Here is a 21,433-nt window from a genome sequence, read left to right as displayed (position 1 = left end):
TGTCCATGGAAAATTATAAAGGTAATAGAAAAAAATGGAGAAGCACATCTTTGTGACTTAGAGATAAGAAAGGATTTCTGAAACTAAATCCCCAAAGAGGAAGCCTATGGAAAAATTAATTTGATTAATGAATTGAAGATTTCTAATCAAAAAATAACACTGTGATAAAGTTAACAGAGAGAGGGCAAATTGAGCTATTTGCAAGATCGAGATAACACTTTTCACCTGTCACAGCTGGAAACAGTCAAATGTTGGCCTATGCGGGGGTATGGAAATTGATACAGGCATTTTGGAGGGCGAGCTGGCATTATTTAATTCTATCAAATGAACCTATATCTTATGTCCCAGCCATCCCAGTTCTGGGTATACACTCTTCAGAAAATCATATGCAGGTTCATAAAGAGTCAGATACAAGGATTTGTGCATTTGAAGTATTGTTTGCTTTAGCCAAGAGCTGGAGCAATCCAGATGTCTATCACTGGAGCAGTGGGGAGGTAAACTATAAGGGAAACACATCACTAATACTGAAAATCAGTGAAAAAGTAACAGAAGATATACACATAGCAACGTGGAAGGTTTCTTCCTAAAAATACGTAGTGCTGCATTTTAAAAAATAGTCAGAGGGACTTTCTAGGCGGTCCAGTTGTTAAGACTCCATGCTTCCACTGCAGGGGGCGGGGCATGGGTTTGATCCCTGGTCGGGGAACTAAGATCCCACATGCCGCACGGCCCTATATATATATATAGATAGATAGATAGATAGATAAAGGAAAAAATATCTAATATAATACAGTTTATATGCTAAAGATACTTGCATGCATAACAAAATAAAAATGCTTATTTTACAAGAATATGCACAAAAAACACACACATTAAATCATTATAATGATGGCCTTTGAGAGGAAGGATAATTAAGTGGGAAATGGTGATAAAATGTATTAAATAAAACAGATAAAACAAGAGAGGAGGCTTGCACACACAGATGTTGCAAGTTCTACAAGGACAGGGATTTGGGTCTCTGCTCAACAAACATTTGTCGAATACATGAATGTGACATGAATAGAGGATTATGATTCTTGTATCTCTCTATATCTGATTTCTAATTTTTGGTTGAATCATATGAAACTGTAATTTTTTGTAGGTCAAAACTGGCCAAGTTAGCAATTGCATACAATTCAACTTAATAGAAAAAGGCAACTGGGGAATAATTAAAGGTTCTTAGGGAAATAATAAACAGCCACTGTGCAGACTTGTGGGAGATAACATGAAAGACAAATCAAATTAGATTCTACTTTTTCCTGATCAAAAACCACTTAATACTGATATAATTGAGATGAGATGATTGTCTTTAAAATAAACCACCCTTAAGACCTAAGTCATCAACACCATTTCCTTAAAATATCAGTTACCTACTTTACTAAGTAATGTAACATCTGCATCTTTTGTCATGCTTATCGGTTTTTTAATTGACAATTTTTAAACATACCATTTAAAAATTTTTCACTGTTGGAAGATTTTCCAAAACTTAAAGTGCAGTTTATGTAAGAAAAATTCTGAAAAGTATCAAGTACAGTCACTTTTAAATCTCTCAAAACTATAAAAGGCACTTGTGCCTTCTTTTTTTAATACCATTTTTTATGATTAAAATACAAAAACCTGTACATATTTAATGCATACAATTTGATGAGTTTAGAGAAAAGTATACACCCATGAAACCATCACTACAATCAAGTCATAAATGTATCTATCCCCTTCAAAAGTTTCCACCCACCCTATTTATTTATTTATTTAGTGATAAGAACATAAAATCTATCCTCTTAGCAAATCTCAGTATTATTAACTATAGGCGCTATACTGTAAGTCGATCTCCAGGACTTATTCATTGAGCATAACTGAAACTTTAGACCCTTAGACTAACACCTCCCTATTTCCCTCTTTCCCCAGCCCCTGGTAACTACCATTCTATTCTCTGCTTCTGTGAGTTTGACTAGTTTAGATTCCTTCCATAAGAGGGATCGGGTAGTATTTGTTCTTTGAAGGCATCTTTGATCTTACAGAAATAATCGTTCAGAAAACAGATAAGAGGAAGAGGGAAGAAACTGAAAGAATGCATGTGTGCATTTCCCCTTAACTACACTCTGAAAAATTATTTCTGTAAAATCAGAAACTCCTTAAAATGTATCAAGTATATTCTCACTAGACCTTATTTTCGAATGAGCTAACCTGAATTACCTCTTATAACTAAACTTTTTGGAGGTTATTATTAAGTTCTCCCTTGAAAACTTTCTCATCATGCTTTATGTCATGGCTACTGTGTCAGGCACCCTTGAGAGCGTTGTTTTTTGCTCAGCAAGTATCCCATATTGAATGGTGAAATGAAACAGGCATTATGCTTCCTAAAAATGAAGCAAAAAGCATAAGGGCAAAATTGTATTTTCCTTTGTTGCACTGACTACATTTTTCTTGAATGAGTGGAAAGTCAAGAAAAACAGACCACAGCTGAGAACTAGTTCTACAATGGGTCAAAGAACTGAACTAAAAAGATGAATTGAGAGAAAAAGAAGATGTAGCCTTTGTGATCCCTAGTGAATTAAGCTGTTTCCAGTTCATTTCTGAACCTGCACCTATTAAATGAAAATCTCTGCTTGCAGCAATAAAACGATACAATCTTTGCTCCTTGGGATTTGATAATCATAAAGGTCGGAGAAAGGCAGCCCAACTCACTTTACTTATCTCCAGTATACTTTGTGGGAAATAACTGCAACAATGGAAATTTTACCTTGACAGTGAAGCGTTTTTTCTTTGGTGGATTCCAAACCGTGCCAGTCGAATGAATGAATGCACGCAGAGGAGTTAAGGATGTCACCAGCACATATGCTTTAAGAATTACGGATAAATCTTTGGCTCTCAAGAGTGTTTCTTGTGGAGCTAGGACTGTGGTTTGATTCCTAAAAAATTAAAAATATAATTAAAGCTCCATAATTTGGGGTATGTAATTTATAAATTGCCTCAGAGCTTTGTACACCCCATCTCTCTTTCACTGGACCCTAGCTTTCAGTGTATGGGTTGCCTTAAACGATGTCTAAAATTGTACCTGAAATGAGGCTTAAAGATCTAAAAAATTTAAATTAGTCACATCTGGTACCATCCCAACAAAAGTGATACATATAAAAGTTTAGGATACCCCTGAAATTTTCCGGTTCTGCCCTCTCCTACCTTTGCTCTATCTCATCGTCCACAAGAAAAGATACTGTTTCTCAATAGTGGACAGGCAGGTCATCAAAAATATGCCAAAATACTTTCCCCACTAATTTGATTCTACCTAATAACCTGCACTACAGATAATTAAGGGTTAATTTAAGGGATGAAGTATTAGGAAACACTTCAGTCTAAAAAAGGAAAAATAACACTAGTTAAATATTTTGTGATAAAACAAACATAATTTCATTATAAATGATACCAAAATGTATAACTATTTTCTTTTCTGCATCATATTTCTATATTTCAAATATCTAAGTTTGATCAATGAAAAGAGTGTGCTGTTTCATCTTTTGAAGTCTAGGTAAGCAGAAATGCATATGATTCTTCAATAAAAACTATTAACTGTGGAATACTACCTAATAATTATAAAATTACACGGGGCAAACTATTTTGTGTGTTGGATAAGATAATTAAAATCTCTTAATTTTTCACTGTAATTTATCTACATGACAAAATCCTTTCCCTGAAGGTAACTTGAATAACTTGGTACCCTACAGTTGCTTTCTCAGAGCCATAAAAAAATAATAATAGAAAAGAATCATTCAGCCATACTTGTAGACTAAGGCATGTTATTTGAGTATAAAATGGAAGTTAAAATTTTAGTTTCACATGGCCAAGGTTTTAAATTCAATTTCCATTAATGTAACTTCCTGGATAAGAGTCCTATTTACCCAAATGTTTATTCTATGGCAAGAGAGATTTGAATTAGTGTAGCAGAAAATCGATGGTGGCATTATTTATTAAGAAGAGATAGCCTAAAATTTATATAACAGAACCTAATAATTCAAACACGTAAAACCCCCAGATGTGTTTGGTGCTTTTGTCTTATTAGCTATCTCTTAAAATGCACGCTTGACATAACAATTAAAGATGATTAGCTTACAGCTGTTCACGTCTCCAGTCCCCTGGTTTCCACATATATGACTTCACTGTTTTTAAAAGGTGACTTGAATTACTCAGCTTTAATTGTATGCTCTGATCCAGACACACTGAGGGGCTCACCGGAAGTTGCAATTCTGAAAAGATTCAACAGAGCAAAAAACAGTCATTCTATTGTTTCCTTTTGGAATGGCTTCCATAATAGAGTCTGCTATGTTAAACTACTGGTTCCAAGGGAAATAGGCCGCAAATTTTCTCCCCATTCTGAACCAAGGTTCAATCCCTCAAGCATGAAGGCATGTTTAGAGGGGCATTTGCTTTGTAGTATGTTATCTTACCACAGACTAGAAAAACAATTATAATAACTGATTTCAAAATTTTTTCTCAGAAGGTGAAGTAGATTTGATGTCTCCTTCTGTCCCACACCAAGAGGGTCTTTCTTCCATACAGCTAGGAGATGCTCTCGCGATTAGGGGATGGTGGCTGCAGGAGTTGACTTCTGTTTGCGATGAGAATTTTATATAGATAACTTGGGTTGATTTCCTGACAACACAGTCCTTCACGTGCTAGAGTTTGTCATGCTTCATGACCTTGGTAACCTCAACCAAAGTGCTTCATTATTTTGTAAAATATTATTTAGTGGGTTTTTGAAGTGTGTAAAAGTAAAGACCAACAATAATGACTTATTTCCGAACACTCGTATTGATACTTTTAAAAAATAGGTGTATGTACAAGGTTAGAAAAATCAAAGTGTAATCATTGCATAAAGTTTCCACCAACTAACCATCAATCAACTGCTTACTTACTGAGCACTCAGTAAATGCAAGCCATAAATGCCCTCCTTTCTGTTCTTTTTCAGTGGAAGTGTCAAAGTCATGCAATTCTACAAAAACAATTTTCCCCATGGACTCCTCTATGTTTTGACCATGACAACGTAAAAACCTTGAATTCTGCTCATTTTCCTTGGTAATAAAAGCTATGTCTAGACTCCTACTTCAATTTCTTGCCCCTATGATTTCACTGCAATGATCAAGCAGCATGAAAGATTGTTTTATTACTTTATGGCAACTTAATTTTGCTTTGATGTTTTTCTACATGAATTTTCCAGGGGAAAAGAAAAGGAAAAGAAAAAATACTTGGCTACTTCAGCAAGCCCAAAGATGAATAATTTGGTATAAATTAATGAGCATCATTAATAACAATTTGAAACACAACCTCCCACAAACATTAGTACCTAGAGTGCAACAAATATGATAATAGAATAGCTGTCTAAGCCCACTCACTGCAAAAATAAGTTAATCACTTTATTAATATTAAACTTTTTCTCAGGAACATTTTCTGGAGTAAACCATGAAATGTTATTGATATCATTTACATCAGAATAATAAATGACTTACTAGAAATTTGTAACAGTGATTCCAAATTCTTTTTTAAGTATATTCAAGTCAATCTCAATTTAAATGTAAGACACAAACACTGTGACTCATTGAGCCTATTTTAAGTGAAAACACGCATGAACATAGCTCTTCTTTAATGGCACCTTCACGGACCAACTCTGTTTTCAATTTTCACCCTATATTTTTTGTATAATAAACGGTACATGGTATCACCTTCAATTTCCTTCTCTACTTCTATAGTATTTACAAATAAACGTATTATATGTGAACCAGTACATATTTAAAATAACAATATTTTCATAATATCTGACTCCAAGAGTGAGACAAATATAGAACATTCAGAGACTAGAGACAATTGCCAAAATGAAATCTAATGAGGGCCAGAGATCCCAATGCCAGAAATAGGTCAAAAACATGGAAATATGTCAGAAAAGATTTTTGGTTATGACACAGAGCAAACATGTTCCTACGGAACCATTTTGTCCTCAGGTTCTTTCCCTTCAATTGACCAGTGATATGACTGGAGTCTGCGGATGTCAGTTTCAGCTGAGCGACACAGGAATCTACTCCTCATAGACGAGGGCACCAAGGGCAAGTCAGAAGCCAAGCACAGCCTGACAAGAGTTTCTGAATTGGTGCTTCAGTTTCACCTTGAGCTGGGTAAGCCCATCAGTAGCCAGGTACGTTTGGCCTATTTTGTATCTTGTAAATGACTAAAGAATTAACCAACTAACTGAGCCAAGGGAGGGAAGGGTCTTCATATCTGAAGTGTTAAATAACTGTTGGTCTTTAAAGATGTTAATAAGGTGATTAAAATCTTGAATTTTTCCCCCCTAAACTCTCTACTCTGGGTAGAATTTAGGCCGGGACATTAAATTCAAATAAATATTTTCTATAAGAATATTCTTCATATTTTCTTCATACATCTCGCATCTTTTGTACTGCCAAGTTACTTTTAGCATATGTGTTCATATGTGTATACATATGCATATATATAAATTACCTAATTTATATATAATTTATTTAATATATTATATAAACATATTTATATTACATACATATATTATTTTCCAGAGAGTTAACACACTCTAACTCAAGCTACAGAGTTTTTTGTTTTTGGGGGTTTTTTAAATTTTATTTTATTTATTTTTTTATACAGCAAGCTCTTATTAGTTATCCATTTTATACATATTAGTGTAAATATGTCAATCCCAATCTTCCAATTCATCACACCACCACCCCTTGACATCAGCATTTTACCTCAGTTACCACCACTTGTTTGCATGTCCTTGCAATCCCAGACTGCACTTCCGGGTCTAAGCTGCTACTTAGCTGCCTTAAAATAGGTGGGTGGTGGATAATGTCATTCATATCTTGCTATTTCTTACAAAACACACTAAACGTCTTAGGGAAGATAATTCTCTGGTATCCAATAATATCTCAGTCATTTTCAATAAATTAGGGATGTGCAGTCATTGCTTTAAAAAATTCTGTGAGCTGCGGCCTCACTCAGGGGTTCAAAGTCATGAGTTAACAATCAAGCTCTCTGCTAGAGTTTGACTCTGTAGACCCAGCCGATGGAAGCTGAATCAAAAGCCTGGATTGTAAGTAGTGGAAAAAATTCAAGCTAGTTTTAAGTCAAAAGGGGAAAAGGCTAAGTAACAGTGAAAAATTATCAAAGTAGAGGTTTTCTGCTCCTTTGGTCCTCTTTTCCTCTCTAAGAAAGAATGATACATGCTTATATGGGAACCAAATCTTTGCAATGTTGTTTGAAGTATGGGAAAAAATAAATTTATTTTTAAATCTATATAAATGAGTTAGAGAGGAAAGTGGACAAAGAGACCATTGAGGAGAGCGGATGTGCAGGATGGTGTTTTGGTGAGCTGGGGGGGGGGGTTGCCTAGGGGAAAAAGAGGGTTGTAAAAGTAGAATTTAGCGGAAATTTCATTGTGTGTTGAATAAGGCTAATTGCCCCTTGGCTGCCATATTGTCCCCAACTCTACTCTCAAAAACAAAGAAACAAAAAAACTATTAAAAAATTTAAACTACTCCTCAAGGCTTATTTACTAGTAAGTCATGCTGTTATTGGAGGGGGCGTTTTAATTAATTTGTTTGCTTAACACAACCTAATGCTCAGCATTCTCTCGGAGGGGCCTTTTTGTGTGTGTGGTACGCGGGCGTCTCACTGCTGTGGCCTCTCCCGCTGCGGAGCACAGGCTCCGGACGCGCAGGCTCAGCGGCCATGGCTCACGGGCCCAGCCACTCCGCAGCATGTGGGATCTTCCCGGACCGGGGCACGAACCGGTGTCCCCTGCATCGGCAGGCGGACTCTCAACCACTGCGCCACCAGGGAAGCCCTCGGAGAGGCCATTTTTGCCTAAGCTCCCTGCCACACCTGGCTCAATCCCCTGGGGCCAAGGTCAGGTCCCTTGGGCCACTTGGCTGCGGGGGCGTATAGCTATGAGGAAGAGGCAGGGCGAGGGCGGGTGATACAGACACAGGCAGGTGAGCAAAATCTGATTTAGAGAAAAGTACATTAAGTTTCTATTAGAAGGGCTGTGCATTCAATTTCATGGATCTAGAGTGAAAAGTGACAACGGTTCATGGCCGCCATTATCCACGGAATGATTTGCGATTCACGTTTTCAGCTCGCTGCCTCACAACTACTCACCTGGCCTCCAACTCACCACTACAGCCGATTTCTCTGAGAATGTTGCTCCTTACTCAGCATTTTCTTCGGTCCCCCAAATCTGGCTTTTATTTACCAAATCACTTAAACCATTCACAGAAGCCATTAGTCCCAGGGGCTTGAGGTGACATTAGGGCACAACTGGAAATTTTCCAAATTGACATGAGTCAATTGGATTTTGGGTTGTTTTTCGGTTTTGCTTCCCTCATGATCTATATTCTACATAATTAAGGGCTTTTCACCCACGAATGGCTTAAACCGTTGTTTCAATGGCTTACAAACAGCAAAATACCCTATTAAAATCTGTCCAAAAGGTAAAATTTCTCTTAATTAAAAGCTCAGAGTACACCTGGCACATTGTTTTGCTCGTGGCACAGCCCGTGTAGATTTACCAATAAATCACGTAACTGGAAAATTTTAAATATCACTTTGCCGGTGGTATCTTTGCTTTTCGTAGTCCTCTTTGAATATAGTTTAAAGTTCGTTCTCTTAAATGACACAAGCTCTTCTAAAATTGGCTGCTCAATAACCTACACAGGACTGAGAGAAGGAATCTAGAAACAGAAACATTACAAAATACTGAACCGAAAAGATAAATTAGGCATGATCAGTTCACTTAACCACGTAATCTTTCTCTTTTTCTTCTTAATTCTGTATTTAGATACAAAGTAAACATTCCCGCTTCTGCAATATTTGGAACACAAGAATATAAATAGCTATGGCTTTATATTTGAAGGATAAATGCAGTCCTATTTCCATATGCTCAACAGAAATATTTCAGGTCCAGTCGTGACATTGTTAGAACTCAATGATATTAAACACGACCATCCCAACCCCCTAAACTAAGAAAAGACAAGACACCTACTTTTTGTTGCTGTTCTTTGAAACCCTATGGTCAATGAATGATGACAAGAATGCTGTCTGGTTATTATTTACCAGTGTGATGGAGTTTTAGTGTGACACCAATCCGTGTCCAGCTAGGAGTTCACTATGTCTGGCTCTGACTGGAAGAACTGTGGGTAAAGCCTAATAGTAAGGAATCTGTCCTAGAGAAAAAAGAGTGGATGGAAGAGAAGTCCAAGGATAACAGGACAACATGAAAGAGAAGGGGAGCTTTTAGTATGTTGCTCCTATATTCCACAGGCCTTACTGCCACTCCAGGTTCTAGGTCAGAAGCTAAAACAATACTGAAAGAATGTTTTTTTAGTGAGAGTGTAACATTACATACAATAGAAAAAAAATAACGTAAAGAAAGATTTTGACTATTGATTTTTTACTACTGAACCAATTTAGTGTTGACTTATTCAGGCTTCTGAGAATACCCGTAGACTTCCAGCCAATGGACAAGACAGTGACTGGTACATGGGACATGGCACCCAACAGTTTCAGCAGCAGCCAGAGGAGAAGCAGGCACAGCATGAACCTCAGGATCCCTTACACTGGGCATGGGACAGCACACACAATGGCAGGTGCAGCAGCAGCCTCTGCCATGGGGCACTCCAGTGGCAGAACACCTTTGGTGGGTGTGACCAGCGGTTACATTGGCAGCAGATGACCACAGGGCACCAGAGCAGAAATGGAGAAAACAGTGGACACGGTATCGAGTATAAGAGGATTGTGTTCATGAGCACATAAGGTACACCCTCTAAGACAAACGGGGCATTTGAGGCCACCACAATGATCAAGAATGCTAGTGGAATTTAATAGATGAGGGTTATAAAGCCCAGATCTCTGCCTTATATAGGATAAGGCTGATGTTTATTTGGAACGTATTGGTAAGGTGCAGAGTCCAGCGCCTGTTTGAATAGTGAGATATCCATTCTCATCGGCCAAGGCACATACCACAACAGCTGTTACTATGTTGAATATCGCTCTGTGCAAAACAATAAATTCTCCCCCACCCTATATCACTTTTGAATGTCTCACTGGACATTGAAGTGGATGAAAAGCCTGTTGCTAATTATTTGAACCTGGAGCGTGACTCCATTTTATATATAAACCCCAAGCATTTTACCCAGTTTTAACATACACTGAATTTTTCAGGAGTGTGATTTCCTAGTCAAGCAAGGGAACACTATACTTTGTTTTGCTTGTGACTGTCTCAAGAGTTGTTCACCAACAGCAATGTGACCCATGGAATCTTAGTTTCCTTATGATACAACTGCACCAATCTGAATTTGTACCTGTCACATTCATGGAGATTCCAAATAAAAGAGGGAGGATTTGACTATTTCATTACTCCTTATGCTGTCATTATGCCTAAACATTTACATATTAGATTACAAATTGTTACACTATAAAGTACTTGCCTTTTATTTGTCCTTTATATCAAAGTTAGGGCATTACATTAGGGCTTGTTGAAGTTATGTGTATAGGTAAGTTATAGATACTTCCTTCCAGATCCACCAGAGATTAATAAATAAATTTATCCAAAAAGAATGTGAGGTCTGATAGGAATGAATGAAAGGATTGCTTTAGGATGATCCAAAAGTGATTGGAAGCAGGATTTTGAGATGAAGAGGCCTGAAGATAGTGAGTGGAGGTGGAGGCAAAGAAATGTTTTTGTGACCATTTTAAGATCCTAGCTTTAAGTTGCATAGCACAGGGAGATCAGCTCAGTGCTTTGTGACCACCTAGAGGGGTGGGGTAGGGAGGGTGGGAGGGAGACACAAGAGGGAGGGGATATGGGGATATATGTATATGTGTAGCTGATTCACTTTGTTATACAGCAGAAACTAACACACCATTGTAAAGCAATTATACTCCAATAAAGACGTTAAAAAAAAAAAAAAAAGATCCTAGCTTTATTCCCAGGTTAGTGAATCCTGAAAAACATGGGTCTCACCAACTGGATAGGAGCAGTGGTTAGTACTTATCAACGAATATTTATGGAAATACTTACTGAAGCAACTAATATTTATGGAAATGCTTATTAAATACTTAATGTTCATGGGTTGCTGACTCTGTGTGAGGCCTTGTTCCAAGTACTTTAAGTGCACGAACTCCTTCGATCCTCTTACCAACCCCAGGAGGCAGAGTCATTATTGTCCCTACACTGCAGACAGAAAACTGAAGCATGGAGAAGGTAAGAAACTTGCCCAAGGACAGTGGGCTATTAAGACGTCAAGATGGGATCCACACATATGCAGCCGGGCTCAGTCTGCACTCGCCACTACCCAACAGCAGATGCGCCATCAGGTCAAGGCGATTACTTGTTCTGACAGAAATCATGTATCACCCACAAAACGTAATTTTGTTCTACTTACATTCATTAATTTCACATCCCCAGATTGGTGCTTTATAAACCCTTTTGGCAGCATAGCCAGTGAATTCTAAAAGCCCTCCCGAAAAGGTCAGAAGAGCAGCTTCCAAGAGCCAGGACTACTAATGCTTGGTCCTTCCACGTGGCCCAAAGTGGTCACTGTCGTTCCAGAGGCCCAGACCTCAGGCTGGTGGCTACGCCCACATCTGAGTTGCCCCGAACCCCAGGCATACGGCTGCGGTATGAGGTTTGTCACGTGAAATTTTCTACTTTGCCTAAAAATGGTTGTGGATGGTTTGAGGAGCTGAGCCTGAGTGGGCACATCAGATAAAAAGGTAACAGAAGAAAGGTAGAGAGGACCCTCAAGAAAGTGCCAGTGAGCACTGAGGACCTGAGCTTCTGACTCTCCCAGGGTAGGCAATCCCCATCTGTTACTGAGTTCCCTATTAAAAAACTAAAACAAACAAAAAAGACTAAAGCAAAACAATCTCCTGCCTGCAGCAAATTCACTTAATATCTCCTTATATGTAAATATTATGATAAATAAGAAATTATAAGAATTACTTTAGTTGATCAAATAATAATACTGATGATTAATAATAATAATAAATAGTAAACAAGTTCCCTTTCTCATTACGCCCAGGTATTAGGCTTTCTTAAATAGCTCCTTTCTTATTTTCTTGCATTATAAGGGACAGGCTTAAAATACAGTATAGTGGCTCAAGCCTGTTACAAGAGCATGGTACCTGAGATATGATCTGCTCCTTTCCAGCTGCGTAGCTCAGACGTTCTTGGACTTCCATTCCTCTATCTAAAGAAGGCATATCAGTATCTGCCCCACAGATGGTTACAGAGGGTTAAAAGAGTAAGTAGATAAAGGGCTTGACACAGTGTCTGACACATGATAAGTAAAGAATTAATGTTACCACGTGTTATTATTTGAGGGTAATTTATCTATAATATAACCTTGTGGCATAAATCATGAAGCCCCAATCTATTTGTAAAACAAACACAAAATTACTACTAATCGTGTTTGATGACTCTCTATACTCAACCTCTAACTTTAGATAAATACTTGGGCATCAATATGCTTTCTTTCCATATCAGCATGCCTCCAAAAAGAAGAACAATATATATTGTTGTGACAGTTTTATGTCAATCTGAAAAACTGAACACCTCATTCAATTTTTCTCTCTGAATCAATTCATGGATATCTTGAGCAATATAGAAATGATACCTTAATATTACTTTCATAGATTTACAACACATATTCTTTTATAAAGCATTTGCATGACAACTCTGTGAGGAAAGAATGGTCACTATAATTGTTCCTATCTTACAAGTCTAGAAAAGAGGCACAAATGGACCAAGTACTTTTCCCAGAGTCATGTCACTACACTTAGTAGCTGTGTGGAACTAGAATTCAGGTCTCCTCATACGGGGACCATAGGATTCCTGACTTCCGCCTTTACTAGGTTGAAGGTTAGAATTCTTCTGACCTCTGAGGCTAGGATTCTTACCAGTACTTATGAGCCAACCCAGAAATCGATGAGGCAAGAGAGTCCTTCAAAAGGCCTTCTCAGTTAACGTGGCTGAATTACCTACTTTTGTCTATTTAGGGGTAAGTTGACCCTTTGATAAGCTACACATTTTCTTGTGAAATGACTATCAACACTGGGATTGTAACTGCTGCTATGACTATGATATCATTTTTACCATTAGGTGGTGCTAAGAGAAGTTTAAAGAAAATCGTCCCAAAAGTTATCGGAGCAGTGAATCACAGGGATTTGAATGGGGTTTACCATATAATAGAGTCTATGCGTCTCTCCCAGACAGAAGCACACCCAACCCATCATCAAAGAGTAAAGCATCTTCCAAAACAACTCCATTCATTCAGTTAATTATACTTCTGCCAAGATACGTATCCTTTCTAATCATAACTTCAACTACAGATGAAGGATTCTAAGATTCTATTTAGGGAAATGAATGTATTTCACTGTAGCTTGCTGCAAATCCCATTTTGGGTTTTTATCAATATATATTTCAACAGGATCTATCAGACTGGAAGACACTAAACGCCTATTAAAATGTATCAGTCCTAATAAATCATATTATTAATTATTATGGTTACAATGAGAACTTCAAGAGACTAGTCACAACAAGTATCATCTTCCCATGAATAAATGTGTTATGTAACATACACTTTATGAAGTTGTGTGCCTTAGGGCCAATGCATCACTTTAGTGGGTTTTCATTTCCTAATATCAATGATATCCTGCAAATCAAACGTCAGTTCCCAGCCCTGGAGTTCCATGAAAATGAATGAACAAGCCATGAGCACTGCAAACCTACTAACATTGTTTCTCTTTCATAACACTTGTAATTTTGTTGTTGTTGTTCAATATCTACCTCTACCACCAGAAGGAGACTGGGTAAGAGATTTTCTTGAAGTTCAACATACTATATCCTCCAACGCCAAAATCTCTGTCTCTCTCTGTCTGTCTCTCTCTGTCTCTGTATATATATACAGAAATAAATGAATCAAAATCATAGAATCATAGAATAGTTCTCTTTTGCTTATTGAGTTTACTCACAAAACAAGGCAAGTATGTAAGTTTCAGGATGAATTTTCACCACTTCAGCAGCTAACTTCTAGAATTTGATTTCATTTTGTCCCCTTCTTAATCTAGCTCTTATAATCCCCAAATAAAGTAGCCCCTGATGGCTTAAAATAAAAAGGTTGGCCATTTCTGTAAGAGGTTTTTCAGCTATTTTAAAGCAAGTTATGTTTTGGGGAGGCATCTTATCAAGATTTCAGATTCTCTGCTAGTATTTCTGTTGCAAATACAGTGGCTCAGGAAGAAGTGATATGGGGAAAATATCACAATCACTGCTTGGGCAATGTTTTTGTTGAGGAAAAGGCAAACAAATATGGTAGAGTTTATTTCAGAGGGCAACATACTGAGTCACGGAACGTATCTACACACAGCGAGGAATAAACTATTGATTAATAGATGCAGGCTGGGCAAACAGGGTAAACAAATCCATGAAGTACAAGTATAGTTCACTGAGGTTTTATTACGTAATGCAAAGGGAACTCAGTTTCGTTGTTTAAAGTTGTTCATGTTTTAACAAGTTGTTTTTGTGCCATTTAGACGCAGTGCTACTCCACTATGTTTAAAGTAAATGGGGACTTACTGGAAAGATTTGGACAACAAAAGTAAGTACCTCTCTTATCACCTCTTCCTCTATGGTCTGCTGAAAATCAGATTTAATCATCAGAATCACACACATTGTTGCAAGTGTGCTACGCAATCTTGCCCCTCACGTGTCCCAGTGTTTGGCACAAGATAACAAACTCCCGAAGTGAAATAAGTAAATATACCTACATGATGGCAGGAGGTACACAAGTCATGCACCGGAAATGTAAAGATTCACCAAACCAGTTCAAGTTTAAAAGGTCAGGGCCATTTAACCAAAGAGCAGAGGGATTAATAAGCTCCCTCAGCCAGCCGGTCTTTAGCACAACTTCCGAGATGTCAAGGAGCTGCCATTATGCTCCTTTCCATTACTGGAACATGGACGTGTTGTCCCTTTCACACTGTCCTGATGCCCAAAGTGCAAAGTGTAACGTCGTGAGCAACACCAGAGCAAGAAGCACCTTTGGGCCACTGAGCTCGATCTAGCTTCTCCCAAAGAAAAAGCAAGTCTCCCAAAGCTCCCACTGACCCTCATACCCCAGTGCTACCAGCCTCCACTGACCCTCCCTCCTGTCTTGCCAGTGGCCGGGCAGGAAGCACGTCACAGTATATATACCAGGCACGTCAACAAGTTTGCTTCTTAGTCTTAAGATATGCCAAATGGAAAGAAGCATTAAGTAGCTTACGACTAACAGGCTATAATAAGCAGCAAATATTTTTTCCCATTTTCAAGGAAATGAAGCAAGGCGATGCTATCGTTTTCTCAAAGTCTCCATTTGATTGTGTCTGTGATTAGTCCATTTAGAGATTTACGGCTCACAGGCAGTGATCAGTTTTCTGGATAGGCCAGACTCAGTAGACGATTGCTGCATTTGCATGATTCAATAGTTTCCATGAAATTCTGACTGGTCTGCAATGGTGTCTAAAATTGTTATCCATAAAATTATTATTTGGGGTTGAAGTATATCAAATGAAAAAAAGGGTATACTTGAGAGAGGAAAGTAGAGCAGAATGAATTAATTGCTCATATTAGCTAGCTCTGGAGAGCAGAGAAACGTCTGAGAACATGTGAGAACTGGGGTTCATGGTAGAAAGTAACAAAGAGAAGGAAACATGAATATTCCCTTACTTTAAAATGAATCATTTAGGCAGAATGATTCGTTCTGCCTAAAGAATGCCATGGGCTTTATCATAAACAATCAATAAATATTTATCAAAAACCTATAATAGGGCTTCCCTGGTGGCGCAGTGGTTGAGAGTCCGCCTGCCGATGCAGGGGACGCGGGTTCGTGCCCCGGTCCGGGAAGATCCCACATGCCGCGGAGCGGCTGGGCCCGTGAGCCATGGCCGCTGAGCCTGCGTGTCCGGAGCCTGTGCTCCGCAACGGGAGAGGCCACAACAGTGAGAGGCCCGCGTATCGCAAAAACAAACAAACAAACAAAAAAACCCTATAATAATAGACATCCATTGTTTTTATGTGTCCAGTATCTTTCTTCCTTTGGGGATCTGTTCTCCTCTCACCATATGGATCTGGTGAACTGCCAATCACAGTTCCCTGCCTCTTTCTTGGCTGTTATGGGCTGAATCCTCAAAATTCATGTTGAAGGCCTAACCGCCAGTACCTCAGAATGTGACTGTATTTGGAGAAAACATCTTTAAAGAGATGGTTAAGTTAAATAAGGTCATTAGGGTGAAGGCAGGAAAAAGAGCAGGCAGTAAGCCTGGTGTTGAAGGGACAGTGAAGGGCGGGACTTGGCTTGAGCAGAGAGTTAGGTTGGGGGACAACAGGAGACCAGGGAGAAATGTAGGGACCTCAGCCTGTGGCAGGCCGTGAATGCCACCCGGAGGAGTTTGGAGGGGTGACGTGGTTAAGAAAGCAGACTCCAGACTCATACTGACTATGTGAAGATACCATTTGTTAGATGTGTGATACTGAAAATTTTACTTAATTTCTCTATACTTGAGATAAATAGGAATAATAATGATATCTCCCTCATGGAGACATTGTGAGGACTAAATGAATTAATATACATATGTATATATGTAAGTATATAGTTTTAAAACAAAATATATTATTAACATATATTTTACATAGATATTGTATGAATAGGTAAAATATATACTAATATAAAATATATGTTATATATATATTGGGATTACTCCTTTTTATTTTTTTTATTTTTTATTTTGTTTTTGTTTTTGTTTTGTTTTGCGGTAGGCAGGCCTCCCACTGCTGTGGCCTCTCCCGTTGCAGAGCACAGGCTCCGGACGCGCAGGCTCAGCGGCCATGGCTTGCGGGCCCAGCCGCTCCGCGGCATGTGGGATCTTCCCGGAACCGGGGCACGACCCCGTGTCCCCTGCATTGGCAGGCGGACTCTCAACCACTGCGCCACCAGGGAAGCCCACTCCTCTTTATTTTTAACTCAACAATATAGTGTGAATATTTTTCTATGCCAATAAATGTAGCTCTCCATCACTTTTTTTAGAAGATTTTGTTGTTGTTGATGTGGACCATTTTTAAAGTCTTTATTTAATTTGTTACAATACTCCTTCTGTTTTATGTTTTGTTTTTTTGGCCTCAAGGCATGTGGGATCTTAGCTCCCTGACCAGGGACTGAACCCACACCCCTTGCATTGGAAGGCAAAGTCTTAACCAGTGGACCGTCAGGGAAGTCCCTCCATCACTTTTACCCCCACTTCCCATCACTTTTAATGTCTTCATAGTTTTCCACAGATAAACATGCCACGATTTGCTCACACTTGAATTGCATGGTACTCTAGTATGTAAAAATTGTTCATGAACAGGAAAAGTATGGAAAATTATGTAGTTTCACTAAATTTACATTTTTCTTGCTTTTTGCTTATCTGTATTTTCTATTCTTTTCATATTGAATGTGGCTCACTAGCATAATAAAAGGGAAAGGGAAAAGGAATTTAAAAATGCATGTTTGATCATTTTTAAAATCTGATTTCTATTTTCCTTCTCATGGGTGGCCAAAAAACTTAACAGGATACAGGAAAGAAAGAGAAGAACATTTCTATGACCTTTCATGCCTGAAAACAGAATCACGCTTGATAAACAGAATCTACCTCCACTGACCACTATTCATGCTCTCTAATGGCCAAATATGGCTGAGGGCCTTGGAGAAAGTAGCAGAATTAAGAGTACTGAAAGTGACATCTGAGATTCTAGGCTCAGAGGCATTGAAGGAGTGAAAAAGCCAGAAAGACAGTGATTATAAAGTGGTAAATTAGTTTAACGTCTCAAAGATGGATGTAGTTGTCTGTGATGCAAGTTACTAATCAGCAAGGCTACACAGGCGGGAGGTAGAAGGTGCAGAGAAAGGAAGGTCATGGATTTGATGAGATCAAAGAGCTGTGATGATGAAAGGGTCATTGGTGTGGACATCAAAACTGATAAGAATGATAGCAGATCTGAAGTCTCCAGAAGAAGTTAACCAAGGTGATGATTTTCTTATTGAATATTCTGAATGATCAGGATGTTGAGAGATGGGAGTAAGGAGGACTGGCAGAGAGACACCAACAAATCCCTCCCAACTCCAGAGATTAAGGTTTTAGTAGAACACCCAGCTTCATTGTTCTTAGGGATTAACAGTTACCACTTTGTGAGGAAAATGGAAGGTGGAGTTACCAAGGGTTTAGAGAAATGCAAACATGTGCGAAGAGGAAGGAGTGGAGAGAAGTACGGGAATAAAGAGGTAGAAGGAGAAGGACCAGGCCACCAGATGGGATCTGAATCTTAGTGGTAACTGAATTCAACAGGGATGAGAAACATGAGGGAACTTTATGTTTCCAGCAATGCCACTCTGCTGAGGTATATCTGGGTGATGCCACGTCATACTGCCTTGTACTTTCCTATGTCTCCAACTCCTCTTCTCTTCTTGGAGTCCAAATGGCTTATGTTAATGAGTCTATACATTTGATGACAAGCCAAATACTGAAAATGTGCGGGTGATTTGGTCTCTCAAGCTTCTGTATTTGTTACGAATTCTTTATGTCACATGCCAGGCTCTTGTTAACATTTGGGTGTGTGACTTCTGATCTAGTTAAAAATCTATCCCCAGCTCGAGTCAGAGCATCAGAAGGCTAGTTACCTGGGCCTCACTGTTTAGTCCGTAGACAAACTGCCCAATAGACTTGTTTTATTTCTGAAAGAGATGGAGGAAAAGATCACTCTGGCTATAGTCTCGATAATGGACTGGATGAACTGAGTGGGAATTTGAATGCGCTTCCAGAAATTCTACCAATTAGAAATTCATTGGGTTTGCAAGCTTCTTTTATAAAAATGCAAATACATCTAAGAGGCTTATGACTGGGGTGAGGGTGTAATTTAGTCTGAATTAGTTCCATCAACTTACTTGCTGCTATTACCTAGCTGAAGTCAGTCATACTAAAAAGATGAGAGTTTTACTTGCGGAAAGAATGTTTTGCACAAAGGATATAATCACGTGTGGGACCGAGGTGGAAGACTTTGGAAAGATATAAACAGGAAGGAGCATTCAGAAGACACATAGAGGGGGTGTCAGCATTTGAGAGCACAGAGAAAAGCAAACTCTGGTCTTCTGTGAAAGTTTGCCTGATTGCCTCGTAGAGGTAAGTCCCTAGTTTCCTTTAACACTGGGAATCTCTTTTCTCACATTCTTGTTTGAAGGAGTACATTCCTTACAGCAGAGGAGAGGAAAAAATGAAATCAATAAAAATCCTCAAATGGTATTAAGCATTGACAATTTCCATGTTGCTTTGTTTAAATTCAAGCTAGGCTATTTGCTTCCCTGACAATACTTCACTGATATCATATGATAAACAGAATTTTTTAGACCTAGAATTTTAAAAACAATCATCAGTTCCATGTGAGATAAAAGCTATTATTGGTCAATATTTTAAAATAAGTTCAATTATGTTATTTAAAGATATATTTTATATTTGGTAGTAAATATCTATAATTTTTTAAAGTCTACACTTGTTTCGATACAACAGAATGTGTAAATTCTATTTATCATTTTCCTTTTCCTTTTTTATGTTACTCACATTACTAAAAAGATGAGGCCAGAGATCCTAAAATGTTCAAAATGCTATCTTTGAGTACGAGTCTGGGTACATTTCAAATTTCATGTAAAAGCCAGTGCTCAGAACTAAGATAAAACTACTGGAAAGAATGAGAAATAGCCAAAACTTTGGCACACTCCTAACCAGGGCTTCTTGGATATCATAAAGGAGAACAAAAACAACGACCCAAGGAAAACAGTTTCTGTGATGTTCTGTTTTGTACTCATATTTCAAATACAGGGGAAAAAAACTTTTTATCAAAAAAAAACAAACAATAAAAAGCAACAAAAACCATTAGCAGAAAGTTTGGGCCAATGAAAACATTTGATTTCAAACACCAAAGCATTAAATGGCAAGATAAAAATAAACCTTTGTGCTAGCCAGTAAAAATTCCATGGATTTGTGCCTTTCAATGTGAGTCCCAAGTTTAATGGCAGGTACACTCTGTGTGGTTGGGGAACGGAACAGACTGTCTTAGTCTGACACTCTGTCTTCAAACGCTCCCATATATATCTGGCCCAAACTCTGCTTGTCCTGCCACACTTGCAAGGTCCCACTCAGATTTATCAGGATGATCATCCCTCCATTCATAGCATCCTTGTCTCTACCTACTGCTCAAGATAAAGCCTGGGAGAGCGCGTCTGTATGGGAAAAAGGCACGGTGGAATCATGAAATCTCACCATTATCGATCATTGCCAAATGTCTTATTTTTATAGATAAAAAAACTGAAGCACAACCAGGCTTTAAATCTTGCTCTGAATTATACATTGTTTAAGCTTCAGAGCTAAAACCTGTCAGGTATTCTTCTCTGAAATGGTTAGGAGATACTTCTCCATGAATCTTTCACATTTTTGCATCGTTTGCAAACAGAGGCACTGACAATCTGTTCTGAACTATCTTTTCAAAGATATTTATGCAGCAGATAACCTTGAAAGATAGGGATGGTGTCTCACTCCAGAGCAAAGAGAAGTTTCTGTCCAGTATAACAAAAATAATGTCTCTCTCCGAGGCAAAGGGCAGGCATACTCACTGACCATTAGGAACATTCAAACTCCCTAAGGTCAGAGTTCTGCTCTGGAAATGCAAACCACTTAGTATACAAGTGTCACCTCCTAGCCCTCTTCACTTGCCCTGAGGGAGCTGGGATTCAGTGAACCAGTGTCAATGCTGATAATCTGTCTGCTGCTATTGCTACAAACAATAAAGTGATTTGTCTCTGACCCAGGAGTCTCCTGTCTTCTGCCAGCTCCCATGAAACTGTGGCAGGCAGACTTGTGAGCTTGGAAGTAGGTGAAATCTCAGACTCCTCACAGTTTTTGACAGAAACATAAAACTGTAGTGATAATCAGTCATATGTAGAGAGAAAATATTGAAAGGCCTGTTGATGGACTTTTCAAATCTAGGATCATCCAGTTACCATTTTGGAGGTACATAATACATATATATTGTAATATGCTTCAATCTTCAAATAAAATTATACACACACATAGACATACCTGTAGCTACACTTTATTTTTTAAATTAAATCTGTGAAATGGGTCTCACTCTACTCACTATATAGATTAAAAAACAAAAACAAAAACCAACAAACCCCAAATTTAACTCACACAGCTAATAGGCGGTGGAGCTAAAAATCTATGGTTTCAAAATTTGTGTTTTGCCTGTCTTTAAATGAAA

The 21,433-nt window shown here is 38.4% G+C and overlaps 1 protein-coding gene across 4 annotated transcripts in view; it reads right to left on the bottom strand.

The window, feature by feature from the left end:
* The window catches only part of CPED1 (cadherin like and PC-esterase domain containing 1), a 301,524-nt gene that overhangs the window by 204,420 nt on the left and 75,671 nt on the right, over positions 1-21,433 (bottom strand). For all 4 annotated transcript variants that reach the window (XM_079932379.1, XM_079932380.1, XM_079932381.1 and 1 more), the window contains exons 5-6: positions 4,145-4,277; positions 2,780-2,948 (exon numbers count right to left, since the gene is read on the bottom strand). In XM_079932379.1, coding sequence (XP_079788505.1) covers positions 2,780-2,948; positions 4,145-4,277 — 302 coding nt within the window. The remainder of the gene's footprint in view (positions 1-2,779; positions 2,949-4,144; positions 4,278-21,433) is intronic.

This window comes from Stenella coeruleoalba (genome assembly GCF_951394435.1).
Source record: "Stenella coeruleoalba genome assembly, chromosome: 9".
In the NCBI taxonomy this organism is placed as follows: Eukaryota; Metazoa; Chordata; class Mammalia; order Artiodactyla; family Delphinidae; genus Stenella; species Stenella coeruleoalba.
Note: the sequence above shows the minus strand (reverse complement) of the source record. Positions and strands in the feature narration are given on the sequence as shown.